Raw genomic sequence first — 21,734 nt, forward strand, 5'->3', positions numbered from 1 at the left:
GGCTCTTTTTGTGGCATATCCACCCTTCAAAGATAAGGAACTATTCCAATTGTTCCACTGTGCAACTTTATATTCCAACAGGCGTAAGAGAGACCCATTTCCACCTTTTGCTTTGGGAGTCCTCCCTGATTCTTTTGACTTCGTCCAAGCATAGTGGGCGCAAATTTTTGCTGTACACACCACACCACATTGTGCTGACCACTTGATGCCTCCCTGTCCATTTTGATGTTGGCAAATTGAATTCGCCTTCAGGGCTGCCAACTTCGCCTCGACGGCGAGACTACTCGAATGCCACAGTTAGGTTCCACACGCGCATACACGACATCCTACGTCCGGCTCCGAGTAATAGGTTGAAATTTTGGGGGACAAATTGAACGGGTAAACGAGATTTATCCATTTCATTCTTGGATTATTGCTTTGCCTACTTGGTGGAGGCAATATGCGACCGCAATTATCCTTGATCTTCATTAAAAAAATTCATAGTGGAGTCCCAAGTACGTGTGGAGATCTGAATAGCAAAGCATCAATACCGACGATGATGATATGATAATTCAATAAGTAGCCATGCTGAAAAGGGTTATTTGTAGCATAGCTATGATCCAGATAACGTTGGATTAACTAGGCGTTCAAATCAATCCGAGCCTCCATAGTTGGCGCCCATAAGCACAAATGTCACCATCGTGGTGCTGTACTCTGCAGTAGGCGATACTCGGGGCTCATTTGATGGACGAGTCCAGGCCTCGTTAACCAAGACGACCGGAAACAGTTGGAACAGCTTGTAGTTTCTCTCGTATGAACGCATAAAACTCGAGACAGCGGAAATCCACTCTCGGTGGGATGGTGTGACACTCAGTCACATCAGGTCACTTGACCGATGTAAATGTTTTAAGGAATGCAACCTGCCTTTCAACGAGGCTGCATAAGCAGTAAATCTTCCTTTGGTAACGGTGAACACTTAAAAATTTGAAAAGTCAAGTCAGACTGGGCGTCGAGGCAACCGATGGCGAGAAGGCTCTGCAGCACTGCATTAAAGGCTACCAGGTGTTGGTTAGAGGTTGAGATGAGTGCAGCAATAGTGGATCCTGTTAAAAAGATGCAGTCCTCATCCTTCAATTTGCCTTGAAATCTCCTCATAAAAACTGGAAGGCAGAGGCCTCGAAAATAATCCTGTGAATGAATTAAAGAAAGCATCTTTCGCAGGAGCGATTAATCTGTCTAAAGATGCTAAAGTCGCATTGACACAAAGACAATCCTCAGTCCTAGCAGTTTCTGAAGGCTCGAAAAGAGGAAAATAAAATCATCAGCGATGATATAATTTAATAAGTACCCGTAGTGAAAACGCGCGCGATTGACTATGGAAGATATGGAGGAGGTGGGAAGGGGGTAGGTTAGGGAGAGGGGTCGAATAAAAGCGAGAGAAGAAAGGAGGAGAGAAAATATGAGATCATCGTGCTAGTCAACGATTGCATAAATATTTCCACTCCTTATTTCAAATGGAAGTCGGGGGAAGGAAATGAGGGGAGAAATAGAGAGTGAAAGAGACATGCAACGCAGATTGTCAGTCAGCCAGACGACGGTCAATCAGTCTTTCGGTTTGTAGATGGGTAGGGGAGAAGTAGGATCAAAAGAAGGGATTGAGGCTGTGTTGCTGCTGCGGCTGTGATTGTTGTGGGGCACCGGTAGAGGTGGGAGCTACTTGACCGGGGAAGAATGTAGGTACGGAAGTCATAAAAGGAGCGCATTGGGCTGGGAAGGAGGTGAAAGCTAAGGCCGATCGGTCCCCTAGGGCGGCCAATGCGGTTCCGTTTGCGGCGGCACTCAGTTGATTTAACGACGGCTTCGGCGGTTGGTTTGCACTGAAGGGGTTCGTCGAATGTCCCGTCAGTGGACGCGTACTCGTCGCGAAGGGATTTGTGGAGGCTGATAAGGAGCAAAAAGAAAAAAATACCGAGAAATAGTCGGCGAGGAATACTCAAATAAAAGGGTAATCAGGAGGCACGCATATGGGGGGTGCAAACAAACCGAAAATCGTCGAACGTCCTGAAAGGGGCGTAAAGAAAAGAAAATCTGAAATTAATCTAGGCAAAAGAGGTAGAAAGAAAGCTGGAAAATAAACAAACCAGGATTTCGATCGACCAGTTTCTCCAGGTCCACGAGGCCCTTGTGGTCTCCCAAGAAGTCAGCAGGTGTACGTTTTCGCGTTGGTGTGACCGTCGTTGCGGGTGTTGACGGTGTCGCTGCATTGTCCGATGAGGTAGCGGACGCCGCAGTCGGAGCCGTAGTGGTGGCAGTGGTGGTGACAGCGTTAGCAGTAGGACCAATGCCGAAACCAGGGTTGCCACTGCTGCTGTCGCCGTTCTGAGCTAAAGTAGGGGCAGTGGAAGGAAGGGCTGCCTCGACAGGGTCCAGTGCAGCCCAGGGATTGTTGTTCGCAACTGGAACAGTGTGTGAATGCTGGGATTGCAGAGGATCTGTATAAAGGAACAAGCAGTAAGAACGCACTGATCACGTGGCTTAACATTAGTAATGGTGACAAGTTTTGCAATGAATGTGATTCATTTGCGCAGCCGGTTACAAAAATCCGTTTCAAGATGACGATAGCACCACTTTTAATATCGAATAAAAAGAAGTTAAATGAAATTCTTCAGAAAATGTAATAGGCAGTCATTTCAAGGTCACGAAGCCAAAAAAATTATAACAACCTCCTGACTACACAAGACTGCGTCAGCCTCCTAGACAAAAGGAAAAAAAGTAGAATAAACACTAGACTAAGGTTGAAAACCGGGCGTCTTTATAAAAGATAGCTACAGTTCATTTAGAAGGTTTTTACTTCAATTCAAGTAATACAAAACCATTTTCAGGCACCAGAAGATTACAAGGTGTCACGACCAAGTGAACCAAATACTTGAAGGTCGGCGCGGTGACAATATTTGCTTCCTCGGTGGCTACTGGGAAAATGGGTTCAAAAAAGGATCAACATCCATAAAATAAACAGCTTAGCTACTCATGAAAAAGAACCGGTTCAAACGATGTCAATTTGGTTATCTTATAGCATTGTATTAACCACTTCAGGATGCTGAGGTGTAAGGTTGGGTAAATGCAGCAGTGAATGGTGAGAGTACAAGCGAGGGCCTTTTGCCGCAGTTTGGGTATTGCGTATTCAATTGCAAAAGGAGTTTGCACACGGCATTAACATAAAATCCACATTGCCTCCTCACAATTCGCAATTTTGGAAAAAATTACTTGGTCAATTTTGGTTTATTCCCATTCGATTGTCTTTACTGTGTGTGGCTAGCAAAGTTGCAGGGTGCAGAAGTGCAAGACTAGACTGGTAAGAACGCAATACTACTGACTGGCAAAAATGTCATTTTTAGGCGATGGTAGTCTCTCCTTCAGTCAAAATACTGCAAAAGGCAGACACACTTCAGACGAGGGTAGACCTGGTAAAATTTGTATTGCTACCTCATGGGACTAGAAGGTGTGTCTCAAAGAGGCGCTAAACTTGAAATAGGGCGACTGTTTACAAGGTGGACGCACCCTTGGGAGTCCAAGCGGAGTCAATGAGGCTGAGTTGATTTCCAACACCACCACTGCTGTTGGTGTTATTTGACTGGCGGTAGGCGGAATTGTTGAAGGGCAAGGCAGCGGCGACAAGGGCATTGCTGTGGTCGCTATTACTGGGAACGGTGGTAGGGACAATGGTAGACCAAGGATCGGGCATGTTGGCCGGCGCAGCAGAGAGTGACGTATCGATCAGGCTGAAGAGACCGCCTCCATTGCCCGTCATTGAGGCGGAGCCACCACCCCCAGTCGAGTTAGCCGCCGAAATGAGCGAGGAGGCCGCTGCTGAACGGCTCTGCAGAAAGGCGAAGTGTAACAGAGGTGAAACACGATCGAATATCGGTTCATGTGACTTCAGTGAATGTGACCTTATCCATGGGCCAAATTCACAGTCGTGCTCAGTTTCGGTCATGTGTGCTTCACTGCACGAGTTCTTTCAACATGCCGAGGTAATGGGGGAGTGGATGCCTGCCCACGTAACCCATAAAACACGACAATAAGGCCTCCTCACACTGCTTTACCTCACAGCAAAATAGCTTGGGCACTTCAATTTCCTAGTTATAAGCCAGCACAAAAAAAACAAATACTGAAAGTAATGTAAGGCCTAGTGTCTGTAATGAACTAACAAAAGGGGAGCAAAAATTAATGCAAGAGAACGCATTACGAGGGCGAAACGGCATGGATGACAAAGTTAATGGGTAAATTGACAGGAAGGAAAAAAAGCAGTATTTCCAGTGCTGTGATACTCTACTGTGTTCTGTAGCCATACCGATTATCCACAGCAGATAATCAAGGCATGTAAGTAATAGCATAATGTGTCACGGAATTGTTGGATTAAGGTCACTTTCTGCCATTAATAAAAGTGACCTCGCTTCGCATTTCAGCATTCAATCATCACCATCATCATCATCATCATAAAAAATCAGTCCATTTGGCTACATGAACTTTTCATTCTTCCTCAATTCAGCAGCCACGATGGTGGCATAGAGCTGCGCCCACGTCATCCTGGCTAATGGACCCAGAAAACGTGCAAGAGCCAGTGCGCAAATTGACTAAAGGAAAAAGAGCAAGGAATGCTTTTTTGCTACTACGAATGATGAATCAATGCCTCGCTCTAGCTTGAAGTTAGATTGAGTGCTTATGCACACAAAGGCTACACGCCTTAGCACCAAGGTGCATGAAAGAGTAGACCTTTTCTTGGTTCGTTTTTTTTGTTCTACCTTGCGCAAAAGTAGTCGCATGGCAGCAGTAAACAAGGCCACGCTTAGCAGCTTAGTGTCATATCACGTCACCTGGAACTGAAACTGCATTTCCTCCAGTCATATATGCCCTTAGAACGTCGACAATTCAGCGATTATGCAGTTGATCTGGAGTCCCATTCATGTCACTACTACTAGTCTCCTAGCTCCGTGGTGCATTCATAACAAACCTGCAGGCCATACGCCTTCGGTAATGATGCAGACAGTAGAGTCTTGCCTCCAATGATCGTTCATGCATATCACAACAACAATTTGTGCCAGCAACTAAAAACTTGGTAAGCTCTGAAAACAAGGGCCATTTTTATGTTGTGGGCTGAGTTATTTAGGGGACTAAGGTCATCATTCTGAAATTGATAAGCACAATCCCTCCTAGCACATTCGGACATCGTGTAACTCATACTGTGTCACAGAAGTACGCGAAATTCGCACACCAGAAGTAGATCATCCTAGTCACTCGTTTGTGCGGCACCTGCATACCGTGGGACAAAAGCGAAGCGCGGTGAAAACAAAGTCGGGAATCACATCTAACAGCATAGTCTACTCCCTCTCGCAAAAAAATGCGAAGCACTATTTGGTGGACGATGAAATGTGACCACTGCATAGAGGAGCGGTTGACCTGACCTCCGGCTTGCTAAATCACCAAGCGCCCATGCAAGCGTGGCAACAGCTTTGGTGTACGCGGGTCAATCGATTCCTAAGGGGTCTCGTCGGCATTAGAAATGCGCCAAGATGTTGTGGATAAACAAGTCCGTACGTACAAATGTGTATGCGTGAGCGAGCGATAGGACCAACACGTGCGTCGATGTGAATGTGCAAGAGATTGTGGCTCACTCATCTTGGCCCGAGAGGCTGCGTGATAATGTGCGCAATTCTCGACGCCACGGTGTCACACATGCACAATCATTTTTGCAGGCATTGACAAGAACTGCTCCGTGAATTGATAGACGTTTTCGCTCTCTCTCTCTCTCTCCCTCTCTTGAATGCCTTGCAACGGCTTTAGCGATAGCTTGGTACACTAATAATGATTGGAACGTTGACGATTCCACGCCATGAGCCTCATAATCTTTTCCATTGCGTAGTGAATTAACTATCATCCCACAAAAACGAGTGATTGTTGTAAAGAAGCTATTAATAAAAGTTCAAAGTCCTGCAATTGCTAGTCGTGGAACCCTCCACATTACCAGCCACTGTAATGTTCTCACGTGTAGCTTACTCACTACATACTGGGTAAACGTTCAACATCTAACTTGGAGCGATTACTGAATGACTGAATACGCCGAAAATGCTGGTTATGCGCGAGAGGTAATAAGAAAAGAGGAAGGGAGGGGAAACTGACCTGTTCCTCGCGCTTGCTCTGCTCCAGGACCATTTGAAGCTTCAGGGCCTCCTTGGCCTCCTCCTCGTGACGTTTCTGCAGCTCGCGTTCGTGCTCCTCCTTGCTGATGGCGAGGGCCAGTTGAAGCTGCAGTTGCTCCTCCGTGTAAGACTGCGGTTGCGCAGAATCTAAGTCACTCGATATGCCACCTATTGGAGCAGGGAGGCAAGCGAAGGATATCATGAATGTAGAGTATTCTACTTATTCATCATAGAGGATAACCAAAACGTTGGGCTGGTAAATATAAAATGCATGAGAGCCTTGAACGGGAACTATCTGTGTGGGAAGACGGTGTTTAGTGGCTGCTTGAATTGTGTAATCACATGCACAATGCACACCGACCAAGTACTCTTGGTTTTGAAGTGCATTCTACGAGTTCGTCCCAAGCGGTCTGGATCAAGAGTGAAGCAAAGGTACCACTTTAATGCAGTTTTGTCAATAAATAGTAAAGAAGCCTAGAAGATGGGGGCCGATGAAAGAGGAAAAGACGTTTTCACAACAATGAGGGTTTTGTTTTGAAGACTTGGCAAATGAAAGGTGCAGAGCAAACTTTTAAGAGGCTGTTGCTGTTTGTTTTGCACGATGGAAACAATTCAGCCCTTCACTCTATCGAAACCTGCCGCTAATGCCACCACAGCTAACACACTTTTCATCTTTCATCGTTCATTATGGAATGATGGCTACCCACCAGAACAGAAAGGTTTTCACAGTAAAATAGTTAGTTTACGTTTTCTCATAAACAGATTCCTTGCCAAATAGCCATTTTTGCTTGTCCCTCCGATTGTCTATGCTAATATGCCAGCTCCTTTTATGTGTCTCGTACTCGAAAACAACACGAGATTGATTTTGCGTAAGCAACTGCAAATGACATAGCTTTAAAATGGAGGCGTGACACCCACTTTTATAGGCAGAGAAGTATGCCTTAAAGGCAGAGGGTAGATGGCAGGCAGAACCGCGTGATTCGAAACGATGCGTATCACAATTTTTCTCATCATGCCTTCATCAAGGCCAATGGTGAGGCATCGCCACAGTGACCAAGTGATAAAAAAACAGTCGAAATGAAATGCTGGAGGGGACGTAGCAGTCAGAAAATAGGAAATGCAATGAGGCAAATGAGGAAATTTGTTACCCAGATTCACTTCCTTAATAGGCACTGCCAAGTGAAGTAAATAATCCAAAAAATAAAAATCAAGTCCAAAATTAAAGTCCCTAACTATTAGTCCGTATACTAGAATGCCTAGAATAGCGTGTCATAATTTTTGGTCAAAATCTGCGTCTTTTTCTATGGCAAAGCCAAAATCTTAAATTAATTTTTTTAATGGATTGAGATGCTTTGGAGAGAATAGAACAGTTACACAGACCTGACAGGCGCATAGTGGAAGTAAAAGCTACAATGGTCTCGAGGTAAAGCCAATGTCACCTGTCACCGGGGTAACTAGAGATGTGGAATCGCCTCAGGCGAGGTCAGCCCACAAACACACATGAAGCATTGCTTTAGCGGGCTGCATAAATTTCACATGAGTACACGAATGCTAGTGCACATACACACACGTTTTGGATAAACATTATACTGTCAGCCGGGCGGACCTAAAGGTCTTCTGACGATCAATGATCACAAACGTGATAAACTTTTGTGTGGAACAAAGTAGCGCGACTCGGATCTTAAGATCAGCAAGAATAAGATACGGGGCAGGGATTCAGTGGATAGACACCTTGATGTCCACCCGGGAGAACCAAAGGATCGCCTTACCCGGTCGTTCCATCGACTGATACAAGTGCTTTAACTTCTCTAACAAGGCACTACAGCTGAAAAATACACCCACTATCCGTATTTTGTGAGATATGATGTCCACAACAAAGGGATACAGCTGTTTTCTAATGGAAATGCTACCATCGTGTGAAAAATTTTAGATCTCTGAGGTGAAATTCATCGGCTTTAAGTCTGCGCCACTTTGAGACTACAGTAAGACGGTTGATACAATTCCAAGCATTAATTTAATGCAGCACACATTAATTAGGGATGGGAGACGAAGCAGCGTTGCGCGACGGCGAAAACAACCATAACCGTGGGAGCACATACCGCCATTCATAACGTTTGAGATGAGTGGGTAAATAGAAGGTCTCACAACAACAAAGACGAAGCAGACTAGAAAATAGGTGAATTTGGTATCCCAGTAAAGTGAATAAAATTAAAGAGCGACTTATGACAAAAAAAATGCACCTCAAAGAGACAAACTTAAAGTGCTCCTTTTTTGGATCCCCGCAGGGTTATGCGCATTACCACCACGGTGCAGATCTGAAGGGTTATCTTACTTCGTGTCTAATGCAAGTGTCTAAACCTCACCAATGCTGTATCCCCACTGCGTGACCTTTTGTAAAGACATCACAGCTGACGGAGGAATTCAAGTTAGCATACATCATTTTTGCAATTAGATATCTCCAACGGAAGGTGGAGCTACAGCCCCCAATGAAAGTAATACTAGTTCTTCATAATGATAAAAAAGCAGACACGATGAATTTGTAAAATATTAGACTCAAAAAAAACTGGGTCACCCGACACATCTCTACTTCATTAATACTCCATTGGATTGGCACCAAGAAGTAACAATAAACACTTCCACACGATGGCGAAAACAGGTGTAACCTTAAAAGTACATGCCGCATAAAATGACTGGGATGGAAAGACAAAAATAATGCTTTACATAACAAATAAGGGTACACAGACTGGTAGCATGAAGACAAAGACCTTCGTAGGTAGTACCGGATACAGAAACTAAGCAGAAAGAAGCCAAGAATAGCGTATGTCACATACTCAGGGAGAGGATCTTACGAAAAAGATACGGGAAAGTCGGGCTACCTGGTCGTGATAGTTAACATAAAGTACAGAGATTTCCCACTTCCCAAACCTGAAAATCAAAATCACATACGAAGGGTTAACTTTGGAGGGGTACAGTTGACATGTGAGTCGTAACAAAAAGGTGAGAAATTTGTGCTTATTGGGAGAAATTATAGCGCACTTGTTATATGCTACAAAAACTGCCAGATTTTACATAGAAAAAAAAAACGACTCTATAAAGACTCGAACCCCCGAGTTGTTCATAAACGTGCGTACGTTAGGAAGGATGACACTCAAGAAAGGTAAGTGGAAATTTAGGGAAAAAGTTGTCCATGATTCAATGTTATTTCATCGAAAAGGGAGGATAATGAGTCGGAGTACTTTTAGCAAGACATAACTGCTACAAGTGGATTTTGCAAACACATCTAGGCCCATTTCCCACGACACGAAGTGCTTACAATACGTACAGCAAGAGCAGCGCTTGGGCGTAACAGATAATTCCGCGTTGACAGCTCTTGCACACTCAGTGTTTGATATGAAAAAAGTAGAAATCAGTAGCCACAAGGCCCCAATGTCATGACATAACCCGTGTCAAAGCATGCGAGTACATGCAGATAACGACCGCAAAAATCGAACGGGCGTCATTTCCAGAGCACTTTAAGGTTGGTGATACGGCTTAAACAAAAAAAGAAGTTAATACGAAATACTGGTTTTCTGTGCAGTACTGAACCATCCAATAATTTTACGTGGAAAATCTCTTGACGTGTGAAATGGAAAAGTGTAAGTGTGATGGTAAAGGAGTGGATACACAACGTGAATCCGAAGAGACAAATGCATTTCGTATACAAAATATACTAGTCCTTAAATAGACGTCGCATTCTTGAGTTGTCAAGATTTAAACGATTATGGTTCACCTAAAGATGAAGTGAAGTGAATAGACTTTAGGTCATAGCGAATTCATTCACTATAAATAAGGAAGCTATTACTGAAATCTGACAGTTAGTATTTACACGAGATTAAACAGAAATTAGGCAGCAGAAACACTCAAAGGTGGCCGATGCTTGTGAATCATCCCACTAAAAGCGATCCCCGTCAGGAAATTTGAAGCAAAAGAACTATTCTAATCATGTAATGTTAACTCTGTGATTCGGTGTCCAAGCTGGTGGCGTGAAACTCTCCCCCACGTCATTTATACCACAAATCACCTAGCCAACCGTATGTCTGTATTCAGATTAATTCTAGACCTTTGCGTTGTTTAACGACTCCAAAGGCAACCCAGACATCACAGATGGCCACTGCAACCCAAGAGGCGACACCCACACATGAAGCACAGAGCATACGCAAACCTAACAGACGACAGTGCGTTCGAAATGTCGCGTCTTGTGAATCGCCGACCCTGAAGACTAAATTCCAAGAGGCGACTTTCAAGCATGAAGCAAGTATAAGAAACTGTCACAGCAAAAATGACACTGTTATTCCGTGGATGACATTCACTACGCTTGATGAAGTTCAAATTGAACAGAACTTAAGCCGTAACAATGATCCAAATACTTTATTTTGTAAATCGTTTCCCGGAAATAGCCCATCTTTAAAAATAAAGGGATTAATGATCTTCAAAAGATTGCACTCAGAGAGACTGTGAAAGGAACAAAACGCAAGCTACGGCAAAGCTATCAAAATCTCGGCGATTATTGTGTTTCGAAAAAAGGGCACAAAAACACGAAGGACAGGGGACAAAATGACCAGGACTTAAAGTACAGCAATTCTTAAAACCATTTCAACACCTCTTTCTACCATCAGTGAAGAAGTGGCCACTGTAATCTGAGAATACGGAGGTATGAAACTAGACAGATGAGAGGAAGAACAAAGTATCGTCTCTTTTTAATCAATGAATTGAACGGACTCACGATAAATGAAGCGGCTGCGGTAATTTGAGAATGCCAAGTCACAAGTCTGAAAAAGTTCACGCTGAAAGTCACCGAGAAATCGAGAAAAAGCCTGTCAAAACCACACAAAGTTCGGAGTGAAATGGTTGCTACAATTTAAGAGTGTGAGAACGTAAAACAAGCCGAATAGTAACGCTCCAAAGGTCGCATAACTTGAGAATCGCTGCCTCAAACGCGTTTCGGCAAAGCAGCTACGGGAGTCTAAGAATACGTGATCACAAATGCGCATATTAGACGAGATAGCCTACCGATAGCAGCGGAGAGTGAGGAGGGCTGGGAAGAGGGACGGCGATCATCACCGAAGGTGGAACCAGCTCGGGTGAAGGGGAGCGAAGGAGAGTAGACAGAGGCAGCGGCGGCGGAGGTCCCGAGGGCTCCACCATGCATGAGACGCTCGCGAGCAAGCAACGCTTTTCCACGCTCTTCCTGGAGTCGTTCTTCGTCGCGCAGCAGCGAATTCAGACAACGCGCCTTTTCACGCACACTGTTTCCCACGTCCTTGCCGTCCTCCACATAGTAGAAGTCCTGCAGGTCCACAAACCAACCAACTGCGTCAGCTTCCCTCTACCTCACTCGCCCTCTAACCTCCACATGCATATAGATCACCATTGGGTCTCCCATACGGAGGGAATCACAGATGATTGGTCCCTATTCTCCGTCAGAGACCCATACAATTAAAGAAGTTATTCAACGATATTTGAAATTTTCTACATTACCTGACCTCTCACATGTATTACTGTCAAGCCTCTTGAAGAGGGAAAGCGTCAATAGGCTTGGATCGTTTACTCCTAACATGGGACCTCTGCTTCATGTGTGATTTTGTTTTCAGCAGAGCTAAAAGGGTTTATTCTAAAGCGAATGACATATGATTCGGTGCAACATTATAAATACGCTATCGTGTGGTGAATAAAGAATAAATGTATCGAGATTCACCTCTTGTTAACCTTTGGCTACATCACAGAACAGATTACTTTAGCAGTTGAGCACCTAAGTGCATTAGCTTTTCCTGCCTCATTCTTTTTCTCATGCACGCAGACGTTATGATTACGCTCCTTGTAGAGGAAGAAGCAGTTAAAAACTGGCCTATTCCAATTCAAAAAACCACGCAGGCCAATTATCCAACTGGGTCGGTGTCTTGCACACATTCAAATAGGAATGCGCAGATATGTACTCCGTTTTACCCATGGAAAATCGGTGGGTAATCAAATGATAATTAGCGAATCTCAATGCAAAAATAGGTGCCCCTAGTGTATTAAGATGAATGTTGATTCTAAATCAATTGATGTAAGACCCAGTTTGAACAGATAAAGGGATGGTTTCACTTTAGACTACCTTGAAGCAGAGAACTTGTCGACCAAGCCCACATCCTACTGACAGCAGTTTTGTAACGAAAAAATAATCTGGAACAAGAGGGGAAAAACACATCACTGTCGACAAAAATGCATAGAGATTACTGGTATTTTGGAAAAACGATTCCAGGGTCAAAACCTCAAATAAAGTTTATATGTCACTTGGGCAAAAGGTTTTTTTAGTTAAGAAATTGTGAAATAAATGAAATAGCCCGGAAAAAGTTACAAAATCTGATAAGTCGTCAATGATTTGAAGATTAAGGAAGATGTCAGCAACAGAATGTTTGCAGACATGGGCGTAACAAAAAGTTTTCCGCCACTGTGGAGAAACCGAAAAAGTCAAACTAACTGTCCGGTCACCTCCACGTGCCTCTTTTCAAGGAGTGGCGTAAAGCTAATCCGCAAACTTGGCTGTGCCCTTGGCAGATTTAAAAGAACAATAGCCTTAGAAGAAAGACTAAAAGCATTTGCATGAGGTACTACAATGAGGAGGATCGCTGGTACCTCGGACAACGTTGAGGAGGGGACTACTTTCAGTAATTGAACGCGTGCTTTAACAGAAGGTCTGGACATGAAATTGCTGATATCCGCCGAAGAAAAAACCGAATGTTATGCAAGTGAATGTTGAATCGGTAAGGGCTTTCAATAAGAAAGGAAGAACATTCCCTTAAAAAAGTTCGAAATGCATAACTCAAGCATAGTTTAGACATTAACAATTTTAAAGAAGTTTTTAAAATCCTCAAAATAAATACCCATGTGACCAACGAAACACCGTGACATCTAGCAAAAACTGGGATAATTAAAAATTATGAGACATAATGCACAAGTTTTAAAAATTGTGTTTCAAATACTACCCTCGGTGTTTAGCAAAATGGGATCGGGTAGAAGCACGATTTGAAGGGGCTTTGTTTACAAAAAATATCCATGTCAATTTATGCGTTACTCGCAGTTCTCACCCAAGCTTTGGACAGAGCCCTATAGTGAAAAGTTTAGGTGTTTATAAAATTCATTATTAGTAAAATACTACTGGCATGATAGATATTATTTACACGAATTTGGAACAAGAAACAAGCAATGGAGACGATAAACCCAACAAATACAGACTAGTAGAGGTATGGAAAGGAGAGCTAGGCAAATAACTGTTCAAGATATTTCACACATAACTCTAATAGGTGAGAGCTATTTTTGAGGAGCCCACAAGTCCTAGTGAATAGTGAGACCATTACTATGTATTAGAGTTTACAACCGACGAGATTTGTGAAACAAAAGCTGTAATTCTGCGACCTTAAAGTCAAAGCAACAGGTGTCTTCTACTTTAGTTGTATGAGCCCAAAAAGGTAAAAGCCAGATTGGAATATAACACGAATGACAGAGTACTCCGCGCTTTGAACATACAAAATAGCCAAAATCAAATCTCCTACAATATCCAAGGCTTACCATGAGAGTTTCGATGGCGTGTATGTTCTCCCTACATTGAACTGCAACTTTATCACTGCCCGTTTTTATAATATACTCCAAGAGAATGAGAGCTTTATAAACGTGCCTCCAATTTTTGCTCTTGTCATTTAACCTCCTCCAAATCATCTGCATAATTTCAGTGAATGCGATAACGTTGTACGTTCTATCCGCAATCTCAGACATTAGTGTGCTACTTGGACCCCATGGATCATTTGAAGTAGCCTCACGTACTTTCCGTTCCGCTTCCGTATAATTGCGAACAACATTTTTTATGTGGCGCTGAAGAGGCATCATCTTGAAGGCTTCAAATGTTACTGTTCAGGAATACTTAAAAATCACAGAGACGAAAAAGCAAAAACGGCAATTCCTCACAAGCGAATACGGCGGGCACAATGTCCTGCTTCTCATTGGTTCGTATACATCATTCACTTTATCTAGGAAATGTAAAACATAAGTTTAGACTTCTTATGATATTTTAGTTTTGTGTGAAGGCAAAGCATCTAAACCAGGAGGTAATATTAGTAAATTAAGTACAAAATGCATTTTGTGTTTGCTTTTGGCCTTAAAGTACTGCTAAATAAAATATCAATGGTGTCCAGTACAAGAATACGCAATGGCAAAACTTAGCATGATATAACCTGAGTATCTTGTAATTCCTTTCCAATTTGAGTGAAGGATTGTATGAACAACTTAGGCAGCAATAGAAATGATACTGAAAATCTGTTTGATAGAAATAGACTAATACTTGTAGATAACTTGTATTACTGTATTGACTCTACTCTTTGACTATACCGCCTCTTTAGACTCCCCGACTTGCACCGTTGCTCTGTAGCATGGTTCTTCTAGCCTTCCTGACTTTAATAACTCAGGCCGTGTACCGTTATAGCTTAGCACTGCTTCATGAAAGCCTTCAACCATCGTACCAGGGGCAGTGACGAACAAACCAGCTACAGAGTGACAGCTAACCTGATCTCTCCGACAGCTATCTCAGTGTCAACGTAACAGAAGAGCTAAGCCTGCGAGAGGAGTTAATCCGACACCCACCTTCGACAAATGCTGTAATTTCGTGCTCTGTGTGGAAGGGCAATGACAGCTTAGGCGACGACAAACCTGAAGGACGAGGGAAAATTCATAGAGGTGCCCACCGCACCCACCCAGGAGACATGAATCGCGCGGACAGGTGAGGCCCTCCCCACCGTCCCTATTAGCTAGGTCGAGCCCACTTTTGGCCACTATCACTTCCATTACACACATACGAATAAAACCAGTGTTACGTAGGATTAAGGAAGACTAATACAAAGGAATATAACAAATACAAATAAGAGCGAAGATAAATGACTAGTTTCCCGAGGATTCACGAGGTGGTATGGCCTCAATCCCGAGTCTCTGAAGTCCCTGAAATTAATCAACAAGAGAGATTCAAGTGCTTTGTGTTAATCCGGTAAAGTGCATTAAAGGAAGAAATCGCCCAAAAAAAAGAAATTGCTTTGACTCAACTACTTACTGAGAGTCATTACGAGTGAGTGCTGGGAAATGGGAACTACGTCTGCTTCACTCTACCCACTTGTTTAACCCTACATGCATCAAATACTCGACTTACTATCGAAATTCACTTTTAACACAAAAAAGCTATTCAGCAGTACTCCCATATTACAAGCTTCACTCATTGAACAACCACTTTGAAGCACGTGTTGTAACAGAGGGGCCTTTACAGGCTTTCCCAGCATTTGAGATAATTTGGTAAGGCGAGCTCCCAATTTCATCTCAAATGAAAAAAGTGCGTTCTTTGGCATCAAAAGTCACCATTTTCCTATCATTTATGCGCCCTTATGCTTGCAACTTATGCGTTCTGAAGGAATGCATAAACTAGTATTCATGGTTTCGAATTATACCGCACTTTTACAAAAAATTGCGTCGAATTGGCCATCAGAGGATTGGTTAGTTGCTCTGACTGAAGAAATCCCAATTCGATTGGGATTGAGGCTGTCGCAGTACCCGATATGGGGGTGCTTGTGGTGTTAGTGGTGGCGGCTCTCATAGTATTCGCTGTGGAGGTAGCGCCCCGAGTCTCCTTCGCATCAACCATCAAAGCCTCCTCCTTCACCCGATTTTCATGGTGTAGGCGTTGCACTTCACGGAAATGCACTAATAAAGCGTTGAAATCCACTTTGTCTGACCGGGATGCAGCACTAAGGTGGGAGAAACAATCACTTTAGAACTGAAAAGACTGAGCAGTTTCGAAATGAATGGGTAATGGTAGAATAGTGGGTGAAATGTAGGTGACTCAAGAATGAATAAAGAAATGAATTGTCAATGAATAAAGGCTAGAGGGAGACACCTCATGGGTTGGTTGAGGATGTGGCTGGGGAGACATTGAAGCCGACGCCTGAGAATATCAAAAGCCTCAGTTTGGGGAAGACACATGAGGAGGCAGTAAAGAGTCTCTTGCAGTGCTGGACTGTATCTCTTGTCAACAAGATGCAGCCGAAGTCCTGAAGCACAGAGAAACGGGAGATAGCGCAGCCAACGACGAAAATAGATAGGCCCTTCAAATTAACACACTTGCAAAGACGGGAGATTCCAACAGCTGGATTAGACGGTCCAACTCCACAAGGACCTCCACGGACATGGCCAGCTCTCCGCTAGAGTGGATAGGCAGTTAAGGAAGAAAATAAAAGTTAGAAAAGAGAATCAGGATAGAGGTAAACTGAGTGAGTAGAGAAACGATACAATGACTTGACAATCTCGCAACAATGTGTGTAGTTCCGTGTCAAAAGACAGAAGGCGAGAAGAGCCACGGGATTGTGACACCAGGCACGATAGAGCTCCTTGAATAATTCTGCATCCTTCTGAAAGCAGAAGAGTCATTTGGGGACGTGATAAGGGCAAAAATTTCTTACATTAAGATCAATCGTGTAAAGATACTCGCGGAAGTCGAGGACAGAGGGTTGAGTAAGGAGAATCTGGTTGAGTGTCTGCACGATGATGAAGGCCTCTTTGGGCTTAAGGAGGTTGGATACGATCAGGGCCATCATATAGTAGACAGACTTGGCGCCCAGTGCCAAGCAGAGATCGCTGTGTCAAATGTGCATTGAGGGCAGAAAAGCAAACTTTTATTGTAAGTAGTGGAGAAGTATCACTAATGTCCGGTCGACCCCTAGAGCAAGATATACCACAGTGATGTTAAACTTTTCGTTCTGAAGTGATTCATTTGGGTTTCCCTGATTCATCAGAATGAAAGGAGCAAAATGTTTAAATTGCGTCTACCAATTTGGTTATTTGCGTTTTCTACGAACAAGTTGACTTGTTCATAAAATCTTACAATCGCATTACAGGGGGAAAGAAGAGATCCGGAAAAATTTGAGCAAAATTGTGAGTTTGGATAATCAAAGGTGTAAGTGCACTGTTGGAATCCTTAAGCCACTCGAAAGTACTTCACAAATGGTCGATTTCAGTATCAAAGCAAAAAGAAGGAGTTTAATCCCATTTTTAAAGTAGATTACACAATTCTTATAAGTGTTTGACAAATGTACCGCTCACCTGCTCAGCAAAATGGTATTATCCAAGATATGTCATGGTGTAATGATTTACCAAGATAGGAACAGTCGAACTAGAATGCTCCTCCGTAGTTATAAGGAATACATCGTCTAAATTCATGCCATAGACATGCCTTCGATGAATATTATACGGATGGAGGAGCAGTCATATTTCACGGACAATACAATCACATTTTGTGAGCAAACATATTGCTAGCTGTTGTGCCGGTAAGGTAATGGACAGGTAAGCAAAAGAATTTGAAGTGAATTTAGCACTAGGGGATTCAAAACCAAAAAAGAAAAAAGGAGTAATTCGATGAATAAATGAATGAATGGACGGGTGGATTGCGGAATGGACGGATGGATGAATGAATGAACCCACGGACGAATGAATGGGCAGAGGGCCAATTCATTACACCGATGTAAGAATAAATATACGGGCAAAGATACGCAGGAGATGGGCAGAAAAGTGAATAAATGGAAGGATAAGCAAATCAGAGAATGTATAAATCGCCGACGAGTGAGCGGGTGATTTAACGAGAGGACAGGTAAACAGTGAGATGAACAAATACCTAGGTGGACGGTTGGATGAATGAAGAGTTATATACATACTCACGTAATAATGAGGTTGCCCTTTTCACTAAGCATCTGAGAGTCATTGATGAATCGTTGAACAAGGTCATAGAGGAAACGCAGACAGAGGAGGTTGGAGCGTTCACGGTCAGCCGCGACAGCGTTGCAGAGGCTCGCTGGCAGCGCCACCGATCCCTTACGCACCAGACTAGAGAAGAGGCGCTGCACCGAGGCCCTATCGTCTCCTGACGCATGATGAGCCACTGGGTGCTTGCATAGGCAGCCCACGAGTGAGACAGTCGAGTGAACAACCTAACCAGTGAGCACGCAAGTGCCGCTCTTGATCATAGAATGGGCTTGCTGATGAAAGTCATGGATATGACAAGTTAAGCACGCTTCTATCTTGCTGAAAACGACAGTTTCGAAAGTACCGCAGTATTTGAAAATTTGGCACTTTAAACAGCGTACCAGTGTCACTGTCAAGTAAGCAATTCAGTCGAGGGTGCAGAGCACAAACAAAATGCAGCAGGGTGAGTTCTCCATCTAAACTGGGTGAATATAGTAACCTAAACGCAGATCCAGTTCAAGGATTTAACTTCTTAACGGCAGACAGTAATCTCATGATAATTGGACGCTTAAGCACGTGGACTAAAACTCTTTAAACAGGCTTATAATTTGTCAAGGTCTCTGCAAAAGTCGCCAAAGATAAAATTGACTTATTGGGGGTACACTCGACTGCAACTGATGGTAAGCGTTGCGGGAAACGCTGTTACTTCAATAGAGAGTCAGCTACGAAAAAAAAGCTATCTGCACGTAAATTAAAAGCGAACTTCCGACAAAACCGTAGAAACATTGAAAGATGAGCATAGAGCTCGCTCAGTAAAGAATGGAGCTTCTCAAAAGTGACTAAATACCACAGCATTTTGGCATTAAGTAACTCTAACAAGTTGGTAATTAAAGAGGAAACAAAGGAGAAGCGTTAATGGATGCAAAAAGGGTGGTGAAGATGCCCACGACCCCAGACAATGCTCCTGTTTCAATCTTTAGAAGCCCCCTTTTTCGCGGCTAGTTTTCGGATACTCTAAAAAGCTTCGAAACTCGCCCTCTTTCAAAAAGAGAAAGAGATTAGGCAAATTTGGAGTCTTTCATAGTTCCCCACATTGCCAATAAACCTACTCCAAAACTAGCATCACATTTCGATTGAAGAGGCAGTCACGAAAAACTTTCGGCAGCATACTTTAGCTGGTTTACCTCAACAGCGGGATCAGAGAGTAATTTGAGGAGTAGGGGCATGAGCTCAGCAGAGTTGGCAAAAACGGCCTCCGGGTTAACGGAAAGAAGCACCTCAATCCAACGCAATGCGGCCAGACGGGTGAGGACAGAGGGGTGATCGAACGTCCCGTAGATCACCTTTAGAAAGGCGGAGCAGTTTAGATCACACTCGCCGCTCTCCGAGCTAAGCGGGAAATTAAACGTAGCAAAATGTTTGCCTTGTTATATTTTTTCATGATAGATTTCTAGTAATTAGAAGTAAAATGATTTCCATGACTTTCCATTATGACTTCACAATAAAAAAAGCTGGGTTGCAAAGTGCAGTCAGTAAATAATGGTTGCATTACAACTTCAAATACTAACTTTAAATCGGTGCCTTACTCGTCAATTGCTTAGCTATTTGATAAGACCATTTGTGGATCAAAGATTTGGAAACAAAAGACTGCTGACAACTGAGACCTACCGTGACTGCCGGAGATTGTGAACAAAATTCATTAACACCTCATTGATATCAACAGCCCGTTTCAATGCAGCTAAAGAACAAAGATAGAGAGTATAGACCCGATTTCCAGCATTCACGATAGCGCTTTGACAACAATGCCAATTCATCTAAAAAATCAACTGATCGACATTTGAAAGCCAATTTTTCGCCTAAGAATCATTCGGAAGACGAAGACCGAGGGACCACGGTTTATTTCTTAAAAACACCAGAAAATAACAACCGATGTAAAAAAAGGTTTTGTTGACTAAAATGCTTAATATGCAAATGAAACTATTTCAATAAAGTATTCTTTTGCAATAAAATTCAAAGACTGTGAAGACTACTAAGAGCGTTAGTTAGCTACTTCAATAATCTGAGGAATAGCAATTCCAGCGAGATTTCAGGTAATTTGAATGTATCACACTCAATGAATATTTTACGAGCCATTCTGTGAGATTAAAGCGTGATGACTCAATGAGAATTGTTGCGGAAATGAAAAGTAGTACCCAACCCACTTCTATCATCTAGGTCGTCCCTGTCATCGATACACGGAAGGACAGCGGAGAGGATAGGAGCCACTAGGGGCATAAGCTGGAGTCCCTTGGACGTGGAGATGTGGATAAATTGCCGGATCCACTGAAGGGAAGTTATCTGTCGCAGACGCTCTGGTGAGAGGTTTGGACCAGAGAAGTTCAAGAGGGCCTCCGCCGTCCTCTCGTCCAGACTCAATGAGGCAAGAACTGCGCAGAGGGGGAGATGAGGATGTTAATTTAAGGCTGAGTAATTGTTCAAACTTACGCCGAGTGGATTCTTGGCAGTGGCTGATTAGAATGTGTATCATTGAGAGAACGTTAACAGTATCTGGATCCTTGATGGTGTTGGATAGGAAGTCATTTAGAAGAACATCACAGCTGCCAGATAGTTCGGTTTCGAAGAAATATAAAAAAAGAGGGTCCAAATTATAAAAAGAAGAGAACCCAGTTTCTTCCAAAACTATGCACTCACTTTCGCCGAATATCCGGATTTTCATCACCAAGAATGGTCAAAAGGCCGTCTAGGAGTTGTGGAATATACTGAATAATGGTAAGCCCAGGAACTGAATTTAGGGTTCCGATCTGGGAGAAAATTAATGTGTCAGAAAAATCATGGACCTACCCAACCAACAAGAAATTTACGAGTGAATGGAATTCGCGTACGGAGATGTCCAGAGACAATGCGCATGAAAGCCTTCACATCGATTATTCGATTCTGGATCACAATATCACGCAAGAGGCGATCACAGTGGTCCACAACCTGCCTTACAGACATTTCTGGATCGGCTGTAGCCTTTAAATGACAAGTGAAACTTAAGAATTAAGTAAACTTAGGTATTATTTCTTAACTGGGTCGCTTACCGTGCAAAGCGCCTCAAACAAGTCGTTAAGATATTCCAGTGAGTGAACATGGAGTACTTTCAGTATATTGTAAAGAGCTTCGCAGGCAGCATATCGAACTTGTGAATCGGTATCTCGAAGAGCTTGGAAAATAGGCGCAACAAGTTGGTCAGAGTATAAATGACAGATCTGAAATTTAGCAAAACCAATGCATTGATCTACCTGTCCCAGTCCAATAGCAACGGATGCTAAGCCAAAAAGTGCACCCTTCCTCACGTTGGCATTCGGTGATACAATAAACTCTTGTCCGAAGATCTGTAGAATCTTATCAATTTCATCCTTCTTATCCTTTGAAACATAAGTCTTCACCAGCCTTAGAAGTAGGAAAACTAAGTCAATACTTACTGCTCAACTTCCATCGCACCTGCTTTTCGTTTTTCGAATAATTTATCGCATAAATTTTTCACACATGCGTTGGGTAGTGGCTTGTAATCTCGGACATTCATTTCGGCCTGCAATAGCACACGAAATGGTAATACGCTTTTCGACCTTCAATGAATTATCAGAGGCTTCAACTGTATCGCGTATACCGAATTAATGCACTTGTAACCTTGAGAGTTCAATCATAAGAATCCTGTTGCTAAAAATTGTAAATTTTTGAAGGCATCGAGTCTTAAAAATGGGTAACCAGCAGTTGTTTGTTTGTGTGTGCACA

At 43.0% G+C, this 21,734-nt stretch overlaps 2 protein-coding genes across 2 annotated transcripts; both read right to left on the minus strand. All coding sequences in view use genetic code 11, as the record gives it.

Moving 5' to 3' along the window:
- Positions 1–1,621: 1,621 nt before the first annotated feature.
- On the minus strand, positions 1,622–14,078 carry EGR_08112 (Epsin-2; the record flags this gene model as incomplete). The annotated part of the gene is made up of 6 exons (XM_024497361.1): positions 1,622–1,920; positions 2,121–2,471; positions 3,538–3,856; positions 6,157–6,344; positions 11,226–11,502; positions 13,764–14,078. The coding sequence occupies 6 exons, from the start codon at positions 14,076–14,078 to the stop codon at positions 1,622–1,624; spliced, it is 1,749 nt and encodes a 582-aa protein (XP_024348232.1).
- A 653-nt stretch (positions 14,079–14,731) lies between these two features.
- EGR_08113 (hypothetical protein) lies at positions 14,732–21,525 on the minus strand (the record flags this gene model as incomplete). Its single annotated transcript, XM_024497362.1, has 16 exons — positions 14,732–14,794; positions 14,895–15,074; positions 15,682–15,973; positions 16,123–16,276; positions 16,347–16,426; positions 16,521–16,633; positions 16,685–16,859; positions 17,937–18,205; positions 19,145–19,349; positions 19,629–19,698; positions 20,162–20,386; positions 20,445–20,557; positions 20,652–20,761; positions 20,802–20,972; positions 21,041–21,392; positions 21,425–21,525. 16 exons carry the CDS (start codon positions 21,523–21,525, stop codon positions 14,732–14,734), a joined length of 2,673 nt encoding a protein of 890 aa, XP_024348233.1.
- Positions 21,526–21,734: the final 209 nt, after the last annotated feature.

The sequence above is a fragment of the Echinococcus granulosus genome, assembly GCF_000524195.1.
Source record: "Echinococcus granulosus chromosome Unknown EG_S00096, whole genome shotgun sequence".
Taxonomy (NCBI): domain Eukaryota; kingdom Metazoa; phylum Platyhelminthes; class Cestoda; order Cyclophyllidea; family Taeniidae; genus Echinococcus; species Echinococcus granulosus.